Source organism: Myxine glutinosa, chromosome 13, assembly GCF_964187855.1.
Source record: "Myxine glutinosa chromosome 13, kmMyxGlut1.1, whole genome shotgun sequence".
Lineage (NCBI taxonomy): Eukaryota > Metazoa > Chordata > Myxini > Myxiniformes > Myxinidae > Myxine > Myxine glutinosa.
This window is the reverse complement of record NC_136273.1, coordinates 85,356,411-85,380,022: the sequence shown is the minus strand read 5'-3', so window position 1 is coordinate 85,380,022 and position 23,612 is coordinate 85,356,411. Positions and strand designations below refer to the sequence as shown.

General features: G+C 45.3%; 2 protein-coding genes across 5 annotated transcripts in view; both read right to left on the bottom strand.

Moving 5' to 3' along the window:
• LOC137439066 (dedicator of cytokinesis protein 9) overlaps window positions 1-23,612 on the bottom strand; it is a 160,197-nt gene that overhangs the window by 17,494 nt on the left and 119,091 nt on the right. For all 4 annotated transcript variants that reach the window (XM_078767731.1, XM_078767730.1, XM_078767733.1 and 1 more), the window contains 6 exons: window positions 13,455-13,631; window positions 13,160-13,253; window positions 12,903-12,969; window positions 12,740-12,790; window positions 12,323-12,456; window positions 4,183-4,280 (listed from right to left, as the gene is read on the bottom strand). In XM_078767731.1, the coding sequence (XP_078623857.1) occupies window positions 4,183-4,280; window positions 12,323-12,456; window positions 12,740-12,790; window positions 12,903-12,969; window positions 13,160-13,253; window positions 13,455-13,631 (621 nt within the window). The remainder of the gene's footprint in view (window positions 1-4,182; window positions 4,281-12,322; window positions 12,457-12,739; window positions 12,791-12,902; window positions 12,970-13,159; window positions 13,254-13,454; window positions 13,632-23,612) is intronic.
• LOC137439064 (nucleoside diphosphate kinase B) overlaps window positions 1-23,612 on the bottom strand; it is a 148,346-nt gene that overhangs the window by 111,458 nt on the left and 13,276 nt on the right. The gene's annotated exons all lie outside the window — the stretch shown is intronic.

Sequence of the window (23,612 nt, the reverse complement as noted above, 5' to 3'; positions counted from 1 at the left end):
ACAGACCGAATAACAGACATGAAATACCAATATACTTGCGAAACTTCGATTTTTGCAAACACACAGACAGACAGACAGACAGACAGACAGACCGACCGGATAACAGACCTGGCCAACCATTATAATTGTGAATCTTCGATTTTGACAAACAGACAGACAGACAGACAGACAGACCGACAGAATAACAGACCTTGCCAACCAGTATAATTGTGAATCTTCGATTTTGACAGACACACAACAACAACAACAACAACATGCATTTTAAGGCCATTTTCCCTACTAGAGCGGGGGTTAGCCTTGCGGTCCCCATGACAATCTTCTCCATTTTGCCCTATTTTCTGCATCTCTCCTTGTTAACCCCCTTGCCCGCATTTCTTCTTCCACCATCTTTAGCCAAGTCTTTTTCGGTCTTCCCCGTCCTCTGCTTCCTTCTACATTCATTTCCATCACTCTTCTCAACCAGTCACTTTCATCCTTCCTCAACACATGACCAAACCATCTCAACCTGTTCCTCTTCACAGCATCAATCACAGGCTCTATTCCCATCATCTTTCGCAATTCATCATTTGTCTTCCTCTCTCTCAACGATACTCCACACATCCACCGAACCATTCGCATTTCCACCCTTTCCAACCTTCGTTGCTGCTCTACGTTTATTACCCATGTCTCGCTCCCATAAATCATAACACTTCTCACACATGCAGCATACACCTTTCCCTTCAGCTTCAACGACACTCCCCTCATCATCAGCACGCCACCCAGTTCCCGAAACTTCTTCCATGCACATCTCACTCGAGCAACCGTTGCCGAGTCTGATCCACCTTCTCCATTCAGCATGTCTCCGAGGTAGCAAAATGTTTTCACACCTTCCAGCTTCACGCCATCTCCAAGATCCAACTCAACATTTCCTCCATCTGCAGCTCCCTCTGTGCACACCTTACATTTGAATGTAGCTGCCACACTGGTTAATGACCCTCTCAGACCACTACATTTTTGATGAACCCACTCAGCGCACATTGTACATTGAATGGAGTTCACTCCGACACCCTTCCTACACACAGGACAGGGCCACTTACCAGTTCTTTCCACCTCACCAAATGCTTTACCACTTGCCATCACCTTCGTCTTTCCGATATTCACCTTCAGACCTTTTGTCTCCATACATTCCTTCCACGTGTTCATCTTTTCCTTCAGTCCATCCATACTTTCCGCAATCAACACCAGATCATCTGCATACAACAACTCCCACGGTAAACCCTCCTTTACGTTCTGAGCCAGCACCTCCATCACAGCTACAAATAGTAATGGACTTAGTACCGACCCCTGATGCACTCCCACCTTCACCTCAAACTCACCACTGTTCCCGTCCTTCGTCTTTACAGCTGTGCGCGCTCTTTTGTACATTGCCATCACTACTCTGATCAACCATTCCTCCACTCCTAACTTCCTCAATGCCCATGTCAATACTTTGTGTGGTACCCTATCGAATGCTTTCTCCAGATCAACAAACCCAAGAAACAACTTCTTCCTCTTCTCCATGTACTTCTCCTGCAACTGCCTCACAATGAAAAGCGCGTCTGTCGTTCCTCTTCCTGGCATGAATCCAAACTGCATTTCGTCGATCTTCACTTTCTTCCTTATCCTCCTCTCCAACACCCTTTCCAATACCTTCATTCCATGCTCCAATAACTTTATCGCTCGGTACGAGCCACACTCCAGAGGGTCACCTTTCCCCTTGTATAGAGGGATGAGGGTACTCAGTTCCCAATCCACTGGAATGCGGCCTTCTTTCACCACCAGATTACAGATCTCTGTCATTCTCTTCACACCCCAACTTCCTGCTGCCTTCAGCATATCTCCCACAACTCCCGTCGGCCCTCCCGCTTTTCTACCCTTCATTGCTTTTATCGCTTCCTCAACTTCCTTCTCAGTTATCTTCTCTGCCGGTCCTAAAACAGGGTTACTCTCTATGTTGCCATCCCATTCATTCTCTGTATTCAACAGCATTTCCATATATCTTTTCCATCTTCCTTTAATTCCATCTGGGTCGACAACGATTTGTCCCACTTCATCCTTCAAGCAACTCACCCCCATCACATCACACCTCTCTTTCGCTATCTGCTTTGCAATCCTGAATACTGCTTTCTGACCCTCTTCCGAATCCAAGCGTTCTCCGAACATTTTCCTACATGCCTCCTGCGCCTTTGCTACCTCTTTCTTTGCAGCCTTCCTGGCTGCCTTATAACTTTCATGCTCTGCTGTTTCTGCACCCGTACCCTTCGCCTTCTGCCACTCCTTGAACTTCTTCCTCTTCTCGTCAATCCTCTTTCCAACTTCATCATCCCACCACCATGTTTCCGAGTGCCTCGGTGGTCCTTTTGTCCATCCACATACCTCACCAACGGCTCCCAACAGACAAGCTTTCATTGACATCCAACCACTTTCAAGCTCAACCACATCATCCTCGACCCTACTCAGCCTCTCTTTTAATGCCTCCCTTACTGTCACCTCTTTCAACCTCCACACCTTCATTCTCGGTTGGTACTTCACCCGCAGAGCTCTCCTCGCACCTTTCACCCTTACGTCGCAGACAACGAAGTGGTGCTGTGAAACAGCCTCCTCCCCCGGGATCACCTTTGTGTCCCGGAGGTGCCCCCTATCTCGCCTACGCACCATCAGGTAGTCAACGGTTGTCGTCGACCCACCTGACGTGTATGTAACAAGCTTATTATCCTCTTTCTGGAACTGAGTATTACAAATCAACAAATCAGCTCCATCAGCAAACTCCAAAATCCTTTCACCTTCTCCATTTCTCACACCATATCCGTAACCCCCATGAACTCCGTCAAAACCATCCATACTCCTTCCCACATGTCCATTTAGGTCTCCTCCTACCACAACAACTTCCTCATCTTTCACGTTTTCCATCAGCTTCTCTATCGCACACCAGAACTTGTCCTTTTCTTCATCGCTTCGACCAACCTGCGGAGCATATCCCGAGATGACGTTCACCAAGAGCTTTCCAATCATCATTTTCACCATCATCAACCTATCACTCACTCTAGTCACACTCACCACACTGTCTACAAACTCCTCAGAAAACAGGACACCAACACCATTCACGCCCTCCGGGCAGCCTTGCCACACAAACTTGTATTTCTGTCCCTGCCTACCCTTCACCATTCTCACACCACTTCCCTTCCATCTCCTCTCTTGCACACAACATATGTCCACTCTTCTTCTGACCAAAACTTCCACCACTTCTCCTGATCTCCCTGTCATTGTCCCTACATTCCATGTCCCAAACCTCAGAAACCGATCTCCACTTCGGGCTGTACCCTGCCCATATGTAGTTGTAATTGTCATGGTTCCCTTTTTTTTGAGGCAATGTTTTTATGGCCGGATGCCCTTCCTGACGCCAACCCTCTTAGTCGTCTCTTACGACACGCAGGGATACGGTGTACCTATTCGTATCCAGGGTACACACCCTGGACATTCTGTAGTTTACCAGTAATAATATTACCATAAATCAACCGGGAACCAATAGTAAAATTGTTCTCCAATAAATGTACAATACATATAGGACTTCTTGTTATTGATGAATATAACCGAATGTATCAGTTAATATAACAAGACCCAGAACATTGACAGACAATTGACAGAATTGACAGACACACAAACGGACCCAAATACAATACCCTCTCCTTCGGTGAGGGTAACTATTGAGAAGGTCATTATCCACAATGGAAACTACAAGGAATACCAACGCGACCATCATTTTGTCCGAAATCACTCCAAGAGTGTGGAGAACCCAGTGTAGGAATGTTTAGATATAAGGATAAAATTTTAAAATACTGCTAATTGCTCATTAGTATCATCTTGTATTCTCTTTTCTGTCTTTTATTCCGATATGTTCGCTTCTTTTCTTGAGTTCTGCTCCTCCTCATGTACATAATAAATAGATGAGCCATACAAGATAAATCTTACTGGGGGAATGGCTTGGACACAAATTAAAGAATCAGAACAAAACAGCCTGCTCCATTTCAGAACAAAACACTCCACAGACATTTTCACAATAATAATAATGAATGAACTGTTGACGTAAAACAGGTTGACAGGTTGACCAAAAAAAAACAGGTTGACCAAAAAAAACAAAAAAAAAAACAGGTTATTGGTAATCACCTTGTGATGAGTTGTGAAGAGATCTAAAATATCCAGGATGTTAAGACAGACCTCAGTGGAAAGATGAGCGGCCAGTAAGGCTCCAGTGACCTCCACACCTGGGCACATGAGAAATAAGATGAAAGTTTACCTCACTACATCAACTGTTTTCAGGATAGCTAATTGAATGAACAAACGAGTAAAACAAAATGGATGACAAAATACAACCGCAAGCCAAGCCAATAGCCAGGTATAGACCTAGCAATTAACATTACATAAACAAAAGGCATACAGTAAAATAACAAATCCAGTGGGGACACAAACAAGTGGCATTAGTCTTCTTCTTGTTCTTTTTCTTCTTCCTTCTTTTTTTTTTGTATACATAGTCAAGGCGCGTGGAAGAGCTAGAGCACAGAACGTATCAGGACGGAACATAAGAAAAAGAACAGCAGAATGAGGAAGGGGAAATTCCCACAGCCGGGCCGAGGGTGAAAATAGAGGGATACGGACAAAAAGGGATGTGGTATTGATGAGGGCTGTAGGGGAGAATGCAAGGGGTGACAAGATGGATACAGAAGCAAAATTTAGGGAGGGATGGGGGTGGTTTAATGGGTGTCGAAAAGATCATGGTTTTGGATGGGGGATGATTTGGGATGGTGGTGATCAGCTGTCTTGAAGACATGGAGGGAAGAATGAGATCGAAGAGAATGTGGAAAGTGGTTCTACAGGTGGGGGAAAAAAAGAGGAACAATTGAGGGAGGTGAGCAGTGGTACTGGAATTTGGAAGCATCACTAGGAGGGGGTTGCTGGTGGACCAAGTATGTCATGCAGATACCTGGAGGGGGTAGGGAAAGGACGAAGTGGGCAGAGGGTGCAAGACCAGAAAGGAGGCAGAAGGAGACAGAGAGACCATCGACCCATAGGCAATGGAAGTGATAAGCCCATAGACTCAGCTTCATCGTCAGATATTCCAATGATCGTGAAGGCCTTGGTTTCCACTGTGTCAAGCTGAGCAAGATGTGAGGCAGGGGAGCCAGAACAGAGGGGCGAGCAGTACTCCATCAACCTGCGGATAAAAGCCTTGTTGGCGGATAGGAGTTTCAGTGTCCCGAGAAAGGACTTTGCATGACGGAGGATGCCCAGTCGGCCTCTAGCTTTGGAGGCCAACTTCGAAATGTGGCTTACGCAAGAGGGATCATGGCTAAGAGAGAGACCCAAGAGTTTGAGTGGCTGAACCTCTTCAAGAGGGTTGTTGAGAAAGTAAATGGGAGGGTATGCGTCCTGGTCCTTTCGTTGAGAGAGTGAGTTTGTGGGATTTCTCAGAATTGAAAGACTTGAATTGAATTTCTCAGAATTTATCTATTCCAAGTGTTTGACCGGATTGTGATTTTCTGAAGGTCTGGGGAGAGGGAAGAGGCTGCAGCCTGTCTGTCAGAAGGATGAGGGATGACACAGCAGAGAGTGGAGTCATCAGCAAAGAGTCAGAGGAGTTTTCATAGAGTTAGTGAGATCATTGATGAAGATTACGAATAAGTTGGGGCCTAGAACACTGTGTTGGGGCACACCAGCCTTGAAAGGGAGTGGAGATAAAACAAGTCCATTGAGACCCACATGTTGGCTAAGAGACTGGAGGAAGTCAGCAATCAAAGAGTGGAGTTGGCCTTGGATTCCAAAGGCAGACAGTTTGGAGAGCAATGCGGAATGCCAGACTGTATTGAAAAAAACCACCTTTAGAGGCCATTTTTCCCCGCAAAGCGGGGGTTGGCCTTTTTCGGGAACCATGGTTGTTGTTGTTTTTCGGTCCCCTATTTGAAGCAATGTTTTACGGCCGGATGCCCTTCCTGACGCCAACCCTTTTTGCCGCCTTTAACGACAAACAGGGAATTACCAGTGAACTGGTACTCAATTAGCCGACCTCGGAAGGATGACAGGCTGAGTCAACCCCCCTGGCGTTAATTCAGCGATCGACCGGGATTCGAACCCATGATCCTTGGTTCCTAAGCCGGCACCCTAGCCGCTAGCCCAACACCAGGGATAAAACTCGTGCTCGTCAACCTGAGACTCGTCAACACCAGACTGTATTGAAAGCTCGAGATATATCAAGAGAGAAAGCCCTGATCTCATTTGTGACATTGAGGGCCTCCGTCCATTTTTAGAAGAGTATAAGCAGCAGGTCCAAGGTAGAGTGACAATGTCTGAATCAGAATTGATGACCTGAGATCAGGTTGTTAGAGAAAAGGAATGATTTTATGTCAACTGCGATGATGGATTCCATGACCTTGCTGATAAATGAAACCTTTTTGCACTTTTTATGTAATGCTGTGATGTTGACTGATTTCCTAACAGATGGAAGATGACTTATGGTAAACAAGCGTTACGCCTAGGTCCCCCGTCGGTGAAGTGATGTGAGTTGACAAAGTGGAAGACGCAAGGCGGCCATCTTGGATTTTGACGTGGCGACCCAATTTTCAATATCGTTCTCTCTTATGCGTAGATACACCCACACACCAAATTAGAAGTTAGTAGTTCGTTTATTTTTCAAGATATTTCGCTCAAGGTTCAGACATATATATGGTGGCGGCCATCTTGGATTTTGACGTGGCGACCCAATTTTCAATAGCGTTCTTCCTTATGCCTAGATACACCCACACACCAGATTAGAAGTTAGTAGTTCATTTATTTTTCAAGATATTTCGCTCACAAGGTTCAGACATGTATATGGTGGTGGCCATCTTGGATTTTGACGTGGCGATCCAATTTTCAATAGCGTTCTTCATTATGCCTAGATACACCCACACACCAGATTAGAAGTTGGTACTTCGCTTATTTTTCAAGATATTCCGCTCACAAGGTTCAGACATACATGGCGGCGGGCATGTTGGATTTTGACGTGGCAACCCAATTTTCAAAAGCTTTCTTCCTTGTGCCTAGATACAGCCACACACCAGATTAGAAGTTAGTAGTTCGTTTATTTTTCAAGATATTTCGCTCAAGATTCAGACATATATATGGAGGCGGCCATCTTGGATTCTGACATGGCGACCCAATTTTCAATAGCGTTCTTCCTTATGCCTAGGTACACCCACACACCAGATTAGAAGTTGGCACTTCGCTTATTTTTCAAGATATTCTGCTCACAAGGTTCAGACATACATGGCGGTGGCCATGTTGGATTTTGACGTGGCAACCCAATTTTCAACAGCGTTCTTCCTTGTGCCTAGATACACACACCAGATTAGACGTTAGTAGTTCGTTTATTTTTCAAGATATTCCGCTCACAAGGTTCAGACATACATGGCGGCGGCCATCTTGGATTTTGATGTGCCGACCAATTTTCAATAGCGTTCTTCCTTATGCCTCGGTACACCCACACACCAGATTAGAAGTTGGTACTTCGCTTATTTTTCAAGATATTCTGCTCACAAGGTTCGGACATACATGGCGTCAGACATACATGGCGGCGGCCATCTTGGATTTTGATGTGCTGACCAATTTTCAATAGCGTTCTTCCTTATGCCTCGGTACACCCACACACCAAATTAGAATTCTGTCCTTCGCTTACGCACGCCCGCACGCACGGACGGACGGACGGGAAAACCATAGTCCCCCTTTCGCTCCGCGGTGCGGCGGGGGACAATAACAGGGTGAAAAGGCCAGAGAGAGAGAGAGGAAGTGCAAGAGCAGCAGCGCAGATTTTAGGACACGTGAGCTGATGTTGTCTGGTTCAGTTGCAGAGTCAGAGTGAGGGTTGCTGAAAACGTTTCCACCTCAGGTGCAAAAGACGAGTCCAGGAGCAGTTGGGTTTTTGGGTTTGACTGGGAAGGGTGGGTACAGAGAGAGAGAGAGAGAGAGAGAGAGAGAGAGAGAGAGAGAGAGAGAGAGAGCGAGCGACAGAGGTTAGGAACTCTGCTGTTTGTGTCTCCCCTCTCTACTGTTCCTTTTGTTTTGATGCTTCATGATCCGTTCTGTGTACCAGCTCTTCCACGAACTTTGACTCTGTACAAAGAAAACCCTGACTGATTTCACTTCTTTAACACCATGTTTTCTATAACTGTACTTTCCGTGTTTTCATTCCACCCCTAAGTCTATTTTCCGACATTCCTCATTCCTATTCTCTACACTTTTCAATTTTCTCTAATCCTATCCGCCACCAGGTTCCACCGCTTCTTAAGTATCGTGTCTCCATCTGCTCTCTAAACTTCTCCTTCACTTCCAGATCTTTGAGTTTCCACCACCTGATGTTCTGTTTATCTATTCTGTGTTTGGCTGTTGTTTTATTTTTACCGTCAGCTCTATCATCAGCACTCTGTGTTGGGTGGTCAGTTCCTCACTTGGGAAGACTTTGAACTTCTTTGCTTCCTTTTCATATTCTTTCCTATCCATGATGTAATCCAACTGTGTTTCTCTACCACCACTATTATAGGCCATAAGGTGGTTAGTACGTTTTTGATACCAAGTGTTGAGTATTACCTATTGTTATGACACAGTGAACTCCCAGATCTTGACACCATCATTTACTCCTACAAAATCATGTCCACCATGGATATCCGCATATCCCACTCCTTCTCTCCCCACTTGTCCATTTAGGTCACCTGCCACCATTAATCCGTCACTCGTCACTACTTGGTATTATTTGTATTCCATTGTCCATTTGTTCCCAGAATTCTTCTTTCTCCTCAGGTCCACAACCAATCTGTGGTGCATAACAACTAACTATGTTCCACATTTCACCTCCGATTTCTAGTTTTACTTTTAACGATTCCATCACTACTTATATCCACTGTCAGCACCTTTTTTTTTTTTTTTTTTTTTTTTGTATACAAGATCTAGGCTCGTGAAAGAGCGAACATTAATCACACAGAAAGACAAACCAACACATAAAACATATAACATCGGGAGCGGTAGACAAGATGGGGAGAGAGGGGGAAGGACACAAACACAACATTTGAGAGCAGGGACCAAGAGACATGGAGACATCGAGAGATCTGAGAGAGGGCGAGGGCTTTAGGGGGGGGGGGGGGCATGGGAAGGGGGCGGTGGGAGAGGTATAAAACATATGGACACTGCCAGGACTTCCAGGAAAGAAGTTGGAATTTCAAACAAGGTGGATCTGGGGTGAATTAGCGGGGGTAGAAAAGATCAAGGTTTTGGATGGGGGAAGATAAGAGATTTTTTTTTTTTTTTTTTTTTTTTGTATAAAAGATCGAGGCTCGTGAAAGAGCGAATGGTGGTGGTTGTGGTGGAAAGAGCAATGGTGGTGGTACAAAGAAAAAGATGGTGGTGAACAGCTGTTTTAAAGACCTGGAGGGAGGGGTGGGATTGAAGGGAGTGAGGGAGTTTGTTCCAGAGGCGGGAGAAAAGAGGAATGAAAGAGTGAAGGTGAGCAGAGAGCCGAGATTTCGGCAGTTTAACCATCAGAGAGTTGCTGGCAGATCTTGTGCGACCTGTAGGAATATTTGGGGGACAGAGCACAGAGAGAGCTGGGGGTGCAAGGCCGGAGAGGAGTCGGTAGAAGACAGAAAGACCACCTACCTGCCTGCGGTGAGTGAGTGAAAGGCCCTCAGAGATAGCATCATCGCGGGAGATTCCAATAATTCTAAAAGCTTTGGTTTCAACAGCGTGAAGCCGAGCTAGGTGTGAGGCAGGAGCACCGGCCCATAGGGGAGAACAGTATTCCATTGAGCTGCGGATGAAAGCCTTGTATGTGGTGAGGAGCTCAGGTGTGCCGAGGAAGGACTTCGCACGACGGAGGATGCCCAGTCGGCGACTGGCTTTGGAGGCCAGCTTTGAAATGTGGTTTTCCCAAGAAAGATCATGGCAGATAGTGAGACCCAAAAGCTTCAGCGACAGAACTTCTTGGAGAGGATTGTTGAGAAAGTAGATGGGAGGGTTGTCCAGTCGATCTTTTCGGAGAGACATAGTAAGAGTGTGAGATTTGTCAGGATTGAAAGACATGTTCCACTTGTTTGACCAGTCTGTGATTTTGTCCAAGTCTTCAGAGAGTGAGGAGGCTGCAGACTGCCGATCTGAGGGAAGAGGAATGGAGCGGCAGAGAGTGGAGTCATCAGCAAAGAGATAGAGAGGATTTTCAAGAGAGTCAGAGAGATCATTGATGAAGACCAGAAAAAGCACGGGGCCCAGAACACTGCCTTGGGGAACTCCAGCCTGAACAGGAAGAGGAGATGAGAGAAACCCATTCAGGGCCACACGTTGACGACGACTAGAGAGGAAGTCCGCCAGCCATGCGTGGAGATTTCCATGGATACCAAAGGAGGAGAGTTTGGTGAGCAGAGCGGGGTGCCAGACCGTGTCGAAGGCACGTGATATATCGAGGGAGACAGCTCTAATTTCCTGTTTGGCATTGAGGACCTCCATCCATTGTTGAGACAGCAGAAGCAGCATGTCCAGAGTAGAGTGACCTGGTCTGAAACCAAATTGATGGTCAGAGATCAAGCCATTGGAGAAGAGGAAAGATTTCATATCCGAAGCAATGATGGATTCCATGACTTTGCTGATAATTGGGAGAAGGCTGATTGGTCTGTAGTTGCTAGGATCTGTTTTTGCACCTTTTTTGTGCAAAGCGGTGATGTTGGCTGATTTCCAAGCAGATGGCAGTTGACCTTGAGCAAAAGAGAGGGTGAAGAGAACAGAGAGAGGGTGAGATAGAGCGGCAGAGCAGGATTTTAGGACCCGTGGGCTGATGCCGTCGGGTCCAGTTGCAGAATCAGAGTCGAGTGTTGACAGAAACTTTTCCACCTTGTCAGGAGGAAAGGACACGGAGTCCAGGAGCAGCAGGGTACGACTGGGTATGGTGGGTACAGAGAGGGATGGGTTTGGGACACAAGATTTAGAGGCAAACACAGAGTTGAGGCATTCAGCTTTTTCACGTGCGGAGTCAGCTGTGTAGCCGTTTGAGGTAAGGGAGGGGATGGAGGGGGAACAAACACCAGAAACGGATTTGACCAGACGCCACCAGGATTTGGAAGAGGGAGACAGATAAGAGAGTTCGGTCTTGAGAACGGAGAGATATTGTTTCCTGGCTCTCCTGAGGGTGGACACACACTTGTTTCGGGCTTTGTGAAAGGAAATGAGATTTCCTTCCGTTGGATTTGCTTTCCAGGAGACGAAGGCAAGTTGTTTCTGGGCAACAGCCTCACCACAAGATTCCGTGTACCATGGACGGGAGGAAGGGTATGACAACTGAAGACGAGATGGGATAAATCTGTGCATGAGAGAGAGCAATTTACTTTGGAAGAATTCCCAGGATGAGTTGATGTCAGAGGTGGTAGAGATGGGAGACCAGTCCAGATGATTGATGGCTGCTTGAAGACCGTGCCAGTTGGCCTGAGTGAAATGCCAGACTCGTCGACGCTGAGCAGGCTCCCTGAGGATGGTCAGAGAGATGTCCACTTTAACAAGGACATGATCAGATGATCCGATTGGAGCAGAAGAAGAACAGCAGACATTTTCTAGCAGACATTTCTAGACACCTAGTCCTTCATTTACTCACATCGTACTACTTCAACACCAGTTCCCCTCCCATCCTGCCCATGGTAATAAAGTTTATATCCACTACCTTTTTCTTGCTTTGCTTTGTAATTTCTCTTGCTTTGTTTCCCTTTCACCTCATTTCCTGAAGACGCATTAATTTATTCCTTTTCTCACCATCAGGTCGGTTACTTCATTACTTCTTCCTGTCAAGTTAGCAACATCTAGACTTGCTATTACAAATTGGGTCAACTTTTCATCTCTCATTCTGACCTCCTTCTTCGGCCATCTTCATCCACTGGCTGGTAGACCATGCTTATTTCTCACATGGTATGGGCAGGTACCAGCGCGTCGCTTATGGGTACGGCCCAATATGAGTGCCAATCTCACTCATATCAACCGTCATTTGGATTCCTTTCCTGCTGATTCCAACCCAGTGGTTTTACAGCCGGATACCTTTCCTGCTGCTAACTCCACTCCCACCCCCATTTTTCTGGGGTTGGGACCCTGATGATGTACAGAATACCTTACCTGCACCAGTGGCTGGGTTTGGAAATATAAACAGAGCAAAGATTTAATTCACCTGAACTCTTCATCTGGAGGCTAAGAAGAGTCATGCCGTTAATTACCATTGAAATCATCCAATGAGTTTGAGCTAAGTGACGCTCCGTACCATCAGGTGAACGAACTCGAGCGGCTCTAGGCATCCCATGAGCAGATCGACGGGTGGGTAGAGTTTGGGATCGGCGGACGAGCGCCGTCGTGTGGCTGCGAGATCCTGGGTGATGTGATTGGTCTAATGTGGTGCTGAGAGTGAAGAAGATGAAGAACGTTGATGAATCATATACTTAAATTACAATAAAAACTCCAACTTTGAGGAAATAAAATAAAACAATATGATTTTAACACCAATACAATATTACACGCAACTGCAATTGAAAAAAAAACAATATGGCCGACATGAAAGTGTTTTGATGGGACAGATGCGTTCAGGATTTATAATTCCAAATAAACTAATCTATGTTATCACAGGCTTGCCAAAACTAAAAAGAGGTGACAATTCCTCATTCTAGCGGATTCCTCTTCTTACCTGGTGCCATGATGGTTTTTCCCACAATACTTGAAAAGCTTCACACACATCCTAATGACAGTACCGGAAGGTTAGAACGAAGGTTGCGCTTTTGATAACATTCTAATAACACTAAGGTTACGATGTTGTTAAGTAGGGATTAGTATCTAAATACGAAACTCACTTTAGTAGGCTAAAGAATCCAGGAATGTTGGCTGGAGTGAGCTGCTTCCAGTAAGCAAGCAGGGCATCTGGAAATACACGTGATTTGAGAATTATAAGGGACTCAAAGGACTCGGTGCAAAAGCTTGGGAATGTTGGAAAGGCATCTGTAAACCATCCATGTCAGAAATAGAGTATAAACATCCATTATACCGAGACTGCTTGAATTTTCTCTGATACCTAACCTAACATAACCCCGGAGGGTGAGGCTGAACACACCTGGAGGTATGTGCCTGACAATGTAGAGGAAAACAAGGAGCAGGGACCGTACTTCGGTCTTCGTCAACTTCTCTTGTTGAAGCACCAACGAACTCTACGCAACAAAAACAACACGAAAATCAAGGCCTCAGAAAATGCTTCCTGGAGTGTATGATTCTTTTGGAATGCGGGATGTGCACTAAACTCCGGCTGAGTGCTCGGGTATGAAGACTGCACGATCAGTAGAGTCGCGGAGAGTTCAGAGGCTGTGTAGTTATCGATGCGTGGTGTGTGTCATGTAGGGCACATGGCTTACACAATCCAATGTACTGCGTCTCTCTGCGATACTGCTGACCGAATCGATGCTCGCGACTGATATACGCGATTCACTTGACCGCAGGTTTCCGCCTGCATGGAATGGGAAAGCAGGCAGCTCTAGGCCGAGGCCTGCACTCCGAGGTGGGCCAGATGAAAAGACTTCTTCTTTGCAATTCTACAATAGAAAGGGAATAAGTTTGTTTTTTTAACGCCGTCATTATAAAGGGACGCCAAGCTGTCAGCGGTCACACACTCAACTTATTGTCAACTAGAACCATTGACATTCAGTTGCGTTATCTTACTCCTTCAATCATCATTTAGGCCCCTTAAGCTGTCGGTCCACGTGAGGGTTGTGGTGTGGATGATGCAGTCAGTGGTGTTGATGCTGCTGGTGCATGTGGTGGCGGACATGGGATGGAGAAGGGAGGTAGGCCAGGGAATTTTTTTTTTTTAAATCGGGCATGAGGTTATTGGGTATGTGGACTCTCCATTTTGTGCAAGGACCGAAAATCAAAATCGGATTTTGTGTTGTTTCAGAGGGATGGGGGTGAGGGATATTGATGGAATATTGGATGGCGTTTTGACCGGTCATGATAGAGGGACATTAGTTGTGGCACATGGGCTACGGATGATGTGGGTAGAGTATAGTCTGAGCACTCCGAGGCAAGGTACAAATTGATGGGTTATAGATTGAGGGCGAGGGTATAAGGATATTAGATTTCAAGATAGCAAACTTTGTAGGTAGGTATTGGGGAAAAAAGTTTGGGAAAAGCTAATGAGTTGGCATTCTACATCAGAAAAAAGCGAAACCTTCAAGGAGCAAATGTGTAGAGTGCAGAATAGGTATATTCCAGTGAGGTGTAAACGTAGAGGCAGAAAGAAATCATGGTGGATAAGCACAGTGGTACGGAGTCTAATGAAGGATAAACAGAAGGTATTTATTAGGTACTAGCAAAAGTAGCCGGCGTTGCCGGGTAACAATAAGTCGCTTCCTGATGGGAATATGATATACGCAATCTGGGTCCATCATCAAGAGGGAATTTTAAAAATAGATCGCAGGTACAGTGGACTCTGATGCAGTGGAATGACACCCTATCCCATGGAAGTTACACTCACAAACTGCTTACGAAGCACCAGGCTATGCTTCTGCAATTTAATAAACCATTCGTGTAAGAAAATGACATTATTTTGCTCCTTCAGCTGACAGTTTCGTTCAGTTTCAGTAACACACACACACACACACACACACACACACACACACACACACACACACACACACACACAGTAACACACACACACACACACACACACACACACACACAGTAACACACACACACATAGCAACACACACACACACACCGGCACCAATCTCGTATAGCGAGATGTGTATATCTATCACTGGCACCGATCTCGTATAGCGAGATGTGTATATCTATCACCGGCACCGATCTCGTATAGCGAGATGTGTATATCTATCACCGGCACCGATCTCGTATAGCGAGATGTGTATATCTATCACCAGCACTGATCTCGTATTGCGAGATGCGTTTTACCTGACAAAGTAAAAAAAACAAAAAAAAACAACAACACCAGAACGAGAATCCCAACCTCGCTTAAATAAATGCATATATACACTTGGTTATAAAATCGCAAGATATGGTAAATTTTGTCAGATTTCACTCCAGATTTGGACATTATTTAGCCTACAGTATCCATTCCTCATTTCCGAATCCAGATTTTGATGATATGCTTCAATTATGTAATGATAATCAATCGATCGTATTTCCAAGGCAAGGCACGTTTGAGTAGGCCAAAACAAAATGGCAGCTTAAGAACCCAGCGAGGTGCAGTGGGCTGACCAAGATGGCGGGCCCTCATATTGGTAAACCACCACACCGGGTTATTTTTTATTATGAGCACCTCGCTAATAATCTTCAAAAAGGATGTTATAACACCCAAACACCCAGTTTTCATCCTTGCAATCTGTTGGAGGTCCACATGTATGCATGCAAAGTTTGGGGCTGCTCGGTCTCATGGTTTTGGAGTTATGGAGGAGACAGACGGACGGACACTGTCTTTTATTATTATAGACTAGCAGGGGTACCCAGCATTGCTACTATAGCAGGGGTACCCGGTGATGTTCCAATCCTGTTATCCTGTTGACATTTTGAAGAAACATTTTGTAGGGGGCAAAACATTTCCCGACACCCACTAAGGAATGGGGCAGGAGATCATGTAGAATAATATGAATACGCATTGCGTAGAGTGAGAGCTTCGTCGACAATAGTCAGTCGATCGAGTACGCAGCCCTCGCAAACATCTGTAGGCCTAGGCCTAGCTAGGCTAGGTTGTTTGATCTTGGGTTAGAATTAAAATTCAAATTAATTTTATTGAATGGATAGATTGGGATAGAATGCAGGACAAGGCTATATAGTCTTGTCCAAGGGACGGCAAGACATACTGTAGGCTATATAGTCTAGACTTCTAGTCGAATGGACCAGGTACGTAGGTCTGACTGGCAGGAACGTACTGAAATTGGTGTACCTGGCTTAAATGAAGTCGGTGCAGCTGGCGGAAAACTGAAGCTGGTGTAGCTGGTGGAAAAAAGAAGTCGGTGTAGCTGGCATAAATGATGAGCGGTTTCGAATTCAAAATCCGTTCTGTACAGTACTGTATTGTGATTTATTGATTTTAATCACCAGGTGAAAATAATTTTAATCAACAGGTGAAAATAATTTATCGGTCGCGCCAGACCAAAGCAAGATCACGTGAGCAAGATGGCGGATCATGGAAGGGACAAGATGGCGGATCATGGAAGGGACAAGATGGCGGATCATGGAAGGGACAAGATGGCGGATCATGGAAGGGACATTTCAAATGACAACATTAAATTTTGTTCCCAAGGGAATGGGGAAAAATTTGAAATTTTTTTTTTTGTGAAATTTGAAATGAAAGTGAACTTTTGAATGGATTTACATAAAATTTTGAATGGATTTACATATACATGCAATTGCCATAGAGGTTCGCTTATGAAGCTCTCTAATATTAGCTTTCACCTAGCTACGAAGGCTTAGGTATAAGGGAATGTGGAAAGAACATACTGTAGCTGAGAATATTAAACATAACGGCAAGACATTCAAGTGGTAAGGAAAGGGTTAAAGAGGAGTGTGGGCCCAATGAAGAATAACAGGAGAATTGGTCGATGATGATGGCAGGGTTTTAAAACTTTGTTTTTTGCTTTCACATTTACACGGGAACAATCATAGAAATGTCCAAACGTTGAGAGTATTTATCTTGGGGGTGGATGACGGCTTTTAGATGAAATCCAAGTGGGAGTAGAGGAAGTGAAAAAGCAGCTCGGTAAGCTAAGGGGAAGTTAAGTCTTCAGGGCTGGATAATGTACATCCCAGAGTATTGAAGGGGGTGGCAGAGCAGATAAGCATGGTCTTTTGGTACACATAGTCGAGGCTCGCGGAAGAGCTAGTACATTGAACGGATCAGGACGTAATAGACAAAAACAGGAGGCAAAACACGCACGCATGAGGTGCACAAGGTGGATACAGAGGATGCATGAGGTGTACAAGATGGATACAGAGGATGCATGGGGTGCACAAGATGGATACAGAAGATGCATGAGGTGCACAAGATGGATACAAAGGATGCATGAGGTGCACAAGATGGATACAGAGGATGCATGAGGTGCACAAGATGGATACAGAGGATGCATGAGGTGCACAATATGGATACAGAGGATGCATGAGGTGCACAAGATGGATACAGAGGATGCATGAGGTGCACAAGATGGATACAGAGGATGCATGAGGTGTACAAGATGGATACAGAGGATGAATGGGGTGCACAAGATGGATACAGAAGATGCATGGGGTGCACAAGATGGATACAGAGGATGCATGAGGTGCACAAGATGGATACAAAGGATGCATGAGGTGCACAAGATGGATACAGAGGATGCATGAGGTGCACAAGATGGATACAGAGGATGCATGAGGTGCACAAGATGGATACAGAGGATGCATGAGGTGTACAAGATGGATACAGAGGATGCATGGGGTGCACAAGATGGATACAGAAGATGCATGGGGTGCACAAGATGGATACAGAAGATGCATGGGGTGCACAAGATTGATACAGAAGATGCATGGGGTGCACAAGATGGATACAGAGGATGCATGAGGTGCACAAGAACGATACAGAAGATGCATGGGGTGCACAAGATGGATACAGAGGATGCATGGGGTGCACAAGATGGATACAGAAGATGCATGGGGTGCACAAGATGGATGCAGAGGAGGCATGGGGTGCACAAGATGGATACAGAGGATGCATGGGGTGGACAAGATGGATACAGAGGATGCATGAGGTGCACAAGATGGATACAGAAGATGCATGGGGTGCACAAGATGGATACAGAGGATGCATGAGGTGCACAAGATGGATACAGAGGATGCATGGGGTGCACAAGATGGATACAGAGGATGCATGAGGTGCACAAAGATGGATACAGAGGCTGCATGGGGTGCACAAGATGGATACAGAAGATGCATGGGGTGCACAAGATGGATACAGAGGATGCATGAGGTGCACAAGATTGATACAGAGGATGCATGGGGTGCACAAGATGGATACAGAGGATGCATGAGGTGCACAAAGATGGATACAGAGGATGCATGGGGTGCACAAGATGGATACAGAAGATGCATGGGGTGCACAAGATTGATAAAGGAGGAAAATTATTTATGTTGTATACTGTACCGATACGTACGGGGATAGATTATAAATCAAAGAAGGTAGTGTAAGCACTATCAAGGGATTTAGTGAGGCCTCATCTGGAATATCGTGTACTGTTTTGGGCAGCACTTTGGAGGAAGGACATAGCTGCCTTAGTGAGGGTTGATAGGAGAGAACTATATTGATTCTGGGCCGAGCTAGACTAAACTAGGTCTGGCTGAAGGAAACATGAGTTTATCTATATTATAATAGCCGTAGATGATTCTGTCTGTCTGTCTGTCTGTCTGTTGGGTGTCTGTCCAGGGTGTGACTTACTCGGTTTGCAGAGTAGCTCCACCCATTCTGGGAGTGGCTTCATATAATTATAAACAAATATCCACCATTTTATTAACTCGCATAGCTTTGAGGCCTGTTTTGTAGGCCCGTGGTGTCTTGCTCTCTCTCCCAGTTTTATTTCAAATCAAATTCGATATATCATTTCATTTTTCACAGTCGCCAACATAGTTTTAGACTCGGTTGAAAAAACACGGGAAGAAAATCCAATGAAAGTTGCCGTTTATAGAACGAAATGAATTCTCAAACGCCTGTAACTTCAAGGCCATTGAGTCTCTCTCACGCCTTTATCTCCAATCTAACTCACCATATGATTTCATTTTTATCGATGGTTTTAGACTCGGTGTCAGCAATAATTGAGAACATTCCACACACGCGGGAAAATGCAGAGATATATTTTTTAAAATCGCGTCATGGTGTATCATACACCGCCCAACATGACACCGACGGCAACGTGTCGATATATATTAAAAATTCGCTTTTGCTTTTCCGTTAGATATATTACTTTTTCGTTTGATGACAGTCGTCACAAAAACGTCAACAATGATGCCGACATATATTTCTTCGTTTTTATTTCATTCAACATTATTAGCCGGAAGTAAAATATATTTCAGGAAATTACCGAGAGATATTTCTTCGTTTTTTTTATTAGTTATGTGCGCATTCACTTTAAATAGGTTTATTTGAAATCTTTAATTTTCCACAATATAATTTACTTGCCATTTATCATTTGATGATTACGAGACACTTCCTCTTGAGGATCGCGACAATTCATGCGCTGCGTGGAAACTGGAAACTTCTATTTCCAAAATGAATGAGACGATCGATGAAGAACGCAGACTTGAACAGGATGCAGCAAGAAAACGAATGAGACGGGCGAACGAGTCCGTCGATGAACGTCAATGCAAACTTGCGGGGTCACCCGTGGGAATCCCACGGGCATGGATGTGTGTGACATTTCGACATATTGAGTTAGATGCTGCACATTCATTTTTACAAAATGGTTACTGGCAAGTCATCAGATCCAGAAATGGTGTAATGAACACAATGTATTTACGCGCAAGCAAGAAAGCAAGACGGCCCGATTTCCGATTCCGACGGGCGAGACGGGCCGACGGGCGAGACGGGCCCACGGGCGAGACGGGCCGATTTGGAGCAAGAAAAAGAATGAGACGGGAGAAAAACGAGAGAAACGAGACGGGGAAAGCCGATTGGAGAGGCGAGTGAGGCGCAATTGGAGAGGCGAGTGAGGAGCGATTGGAGAGGCGAGTGAGGAACGATTGGAGAGGCGAGTGAGGAGCGATTGGAGAGGCGAGTGAGGAGCGATTGGAGAGGCGAGTGAGGAGCGATTGGAGAGGCGAGTGAGGAGCGATTGGAGAGGCGAGTGAGGAGCGATTGGAGAGGCGAGTCAGGAGCGATTGGAGAGGCGAGTGAGGAGCGATTGGAGAGGCGAGTGAGGAGCGATTGGAGAGGCGAGTGAGGAGCGATTGGAGAGGCGAGTGAGGAGCAATTGGAGAGGCGAGTGAGGAGCGATTGGAGAGGCGAGTGAGGAGCGATTGGAGAGGAGAGTGAGGGATTGGAGAGGAGAGGAGTGTGAGGGATTGGAGAGGTGAGGGATTGGAGAGGAGAGGAATGTGAGGGATTGGAGAGGAGAGGAGTGCTAGGTGGAGAGAGGAGAGTGTCAGGTGGAGAGAGAGGAGAGTGTCAGGTGGAGAGGAGTGAGGAGTCACATATTATGTGAAATAAATAAATTGTGTTCATTACACCATTTCTGGATCTGATGACTTGCCAGTAACCATTTTGTAAAAATGAATGTGCAGCATCTAACTCAATATGTCGAAATGTCACACACGTCCATGCCCGTGGGATTCCCACGGGTGACCCCACTATATTTCTTCGTTTTTATTTCATTCAACATTATTATCCGGAAGTAAAGGTTCACATGTTCATTTCACGTGTGCAAAAACAAACTCCATTTCACGTGTGCATGGACAATGGACACGAAACACAGACGGGAAATTGCTTGGAGATATTTCGTTCGAAGCAATTATACACCGCCCAAATAAAATATTTCACCGATACACCGAGCGAATTTCAGCGAATTTCAGCGAATTTCACCGAGTTTCAGGAAATTACCCAGAGATATTTCTTCGTTTTTATTTCATTAGTTACTAGCAGAAGTACTCAGCGTTGCCGGGCGGGGGAGGGGGGAAGGGCACGTACACTTTAAACATGTATATACATGTGGGATGTGGGATATATACATGTGGGACGTGTGTGTGTGTGTGTGTGTGTGTGTGTGTGTGTGTGTGTGTGTGTGTGTGTGTGTGTGCGCGCGCGTGCATATATGTGTGTGTGTGTGTGTGTGTGTGCGTGCGTGCATATATGTGTATGTGTGTATATATATATGTCTGTGTGTGTGTGTGTGTGTGTGTATGTGTATATATATATATATATATATGTGTGTGTGCATATGTGTGTATGTGTGTGCATGTGTGTCGATGTACATTTGTCTGTACGTGTGTGTGTGCGTGTATGTGTGTGTGTGTGTGTGTTTTTGTGCATGTGTATATATGTGTGTCTGTATGTGTATATGTGTGTGTGTGTGTATATGTGTGTGTGTGTTTGTGTGTGTGTGTGTTTATGTATGTGTGTGTGTGGGTGTACATGGGTATATGTGTATATATATATGTGTGTGTATATGTGTGTATGTGCATATGTGTATGTGTGTGCATGTGTGTCGTTGTACATGTGTGTGTACACGTGTGTATGTGTGTGTATATATGTGTGTATGTGTATATATGTGTGTGTCTGTATGTGTATATATGTGTGTCTGTATGTGTATATATATATGTGTGTGCATGTGTGTGGGTGTACATGTGTGTGTACGTGTGTGTGTGTGTGTGTGTGTGTGTGTGTGTGTGTGTGTGTGTGTGTATGTATGTATATGTGTGTATGTGTATGCATGTGTGTGTGTGTCTGTGTGTGTGTATGTGTATATGTGTATGTGTCTGTGTGTGTATATGTGTATGTGTGTGCATGTGTATGTATATGCATTGGAGTGTGTGTGTGTGTGTGTGTGTGTTTGTGTGGGTGTGTGAATAAGAGAGAGACCGAATTGTGAGATACAGAAATGAAAAAACGAGGTGTGTGTGTGTGTGTGTGTGTGTGTGTGTGTGTGTGTGTGTGTGTGTGTGTGTGTGTGTGTGTGTGTTATTGTGAAACTGCATGTGCAGGTGCAGCATCTAACTCAATATGTCGAAATGTCACACACATCCATGCCCGTGGGATTCCCACGGGTGACCCCACTAGTACATTATAATGGAGGTAATTGGGAGGGGATTTGATAGAGATGTTTAAGATAATGAAGGGTATCGACAAAACAAGGGCAGAATAATTTTTGCGCATCATCGACAGTGATAGGACAAGGGGTCTCAGTTTAAGAGTAAAGCAGAGGATTTTTTTTTGCACTGTAGTAAGACAAGGGTCTTTCACTCAGAGAGTGGTGAATGCATGGAATGGTCTCCCGGCAAGGGTAGTAAGAGTAGGTTGAATGGATTGTTTTAAAATTGAGTTTGATAGGTACCTGAAAGTACCAGGGTTGAGGGAGTACTGAGATGTTAGCATCATTGTGCAGGCTTGATGGGCCTAAGGGCATCCTCCAGCCCTGAAGCTCAATACATTTCCTTTGGGCGCAGGATATGTTTTCACCCCTGTTTGTCTGATTGTGAACAGGATATCACAAAACGTTGTGGACGGATTCGGACTAAAATTGATGCAATGGTTTGTTATGTGACAAGGACGAAATGATTAGAATTTGGTGAAGATTCGGATCCGGTTCTGGATCCGAGAATCTTTAAGTGACTCTTTTCCATTGAGAAATAGGGCCAAAACGATATATAGCACGATATCTCAAAACGTTGTGGAAAGATTTGGACGAAACTTGGTGGACAGGTTGGGTCTGAGACAAGGTCGAACCAATTGGATTTTGGTGAAAATCCCAATACAGATCCGGCTACGACAGATGTTTCAAGAAATCTCTTCACCATTGTGTGATCGGGCCAACAACAATATATGGCATGATATTTCAAAAAGTTGTGGACAACCGATAACAAAACTAGGTGGATGAGTTGGGCAGGTGGACAAGAACAAGGGATAAGATTTTGGTTCAGGTCCGAATCCAGATCTGGTCTATCAGTGGGATACAAAACGTAAACTGTTGAGCCTGGCGGAGGTTTGCGCTCTACCAGTGCTGTTCTAGTAATTTTGATGCACTTGGCTGGGTCTTTCTGCCCAAACAACAACAACAACAACAACAACAACAGGCATTTTAAGGCCATTTTCCCTGCTAGAGCGGGGGTTAGCCTCGCGGTCCCCATGATAATCTTCTCCATTTTGCCCTATTTTCTGCATCTCTCCTTGTTAACCCCCTTGCCCGCATTTCTTCTTCCACCACCTTTAGCCAAGTCTTTCTCGGTCTTCCCCGTCCTCTACTTCCTTCTTTTCTGCTAGAGCAGAAACCCAATACCCATGGGTTTCTGCCCACTGATCCTTAAACCATATGAATATGAGTTCCTTACAAGGAACGTCAACGCAGGGGTAGGCCACTAGGCCCCACCAAGACTGTGCAATGGTTGCCAACCTATGGGTATGCGGGTGTCTGCTGATACCTCAGGGAGATGGATGCCCCTGCCTTGCATAACCCCAGGTCACCTGTGGGCAAGGTGTACTACCTGTCAGCCCCTCTTACCAAGGTAACGGTCCGCAGCCATGCGGTTTAAATGGCAGATGGCTCTGCACATCTGGTGGATGAGAGTCCAGTCGACTCCAACAGCACGGGTGGAAGAGGGTGCTTTCCCCAACGGCCACAGAGAGCCGGAGAGGAGTGGCGACCCCCCCCCCCCCCCCGCCTATACCACACACTTACCAGCCATAGGAAGGCAATGCCATCATTGCCAGAGGAGACTCGACATCATCAACCTATGGTTGTATCCATACTCTATCCTTTCAAAAAATGCTAAACACCAAGCAAAGAAGCAGCACGGACCATTTTTAAAGTCTTTGGTATGACTCG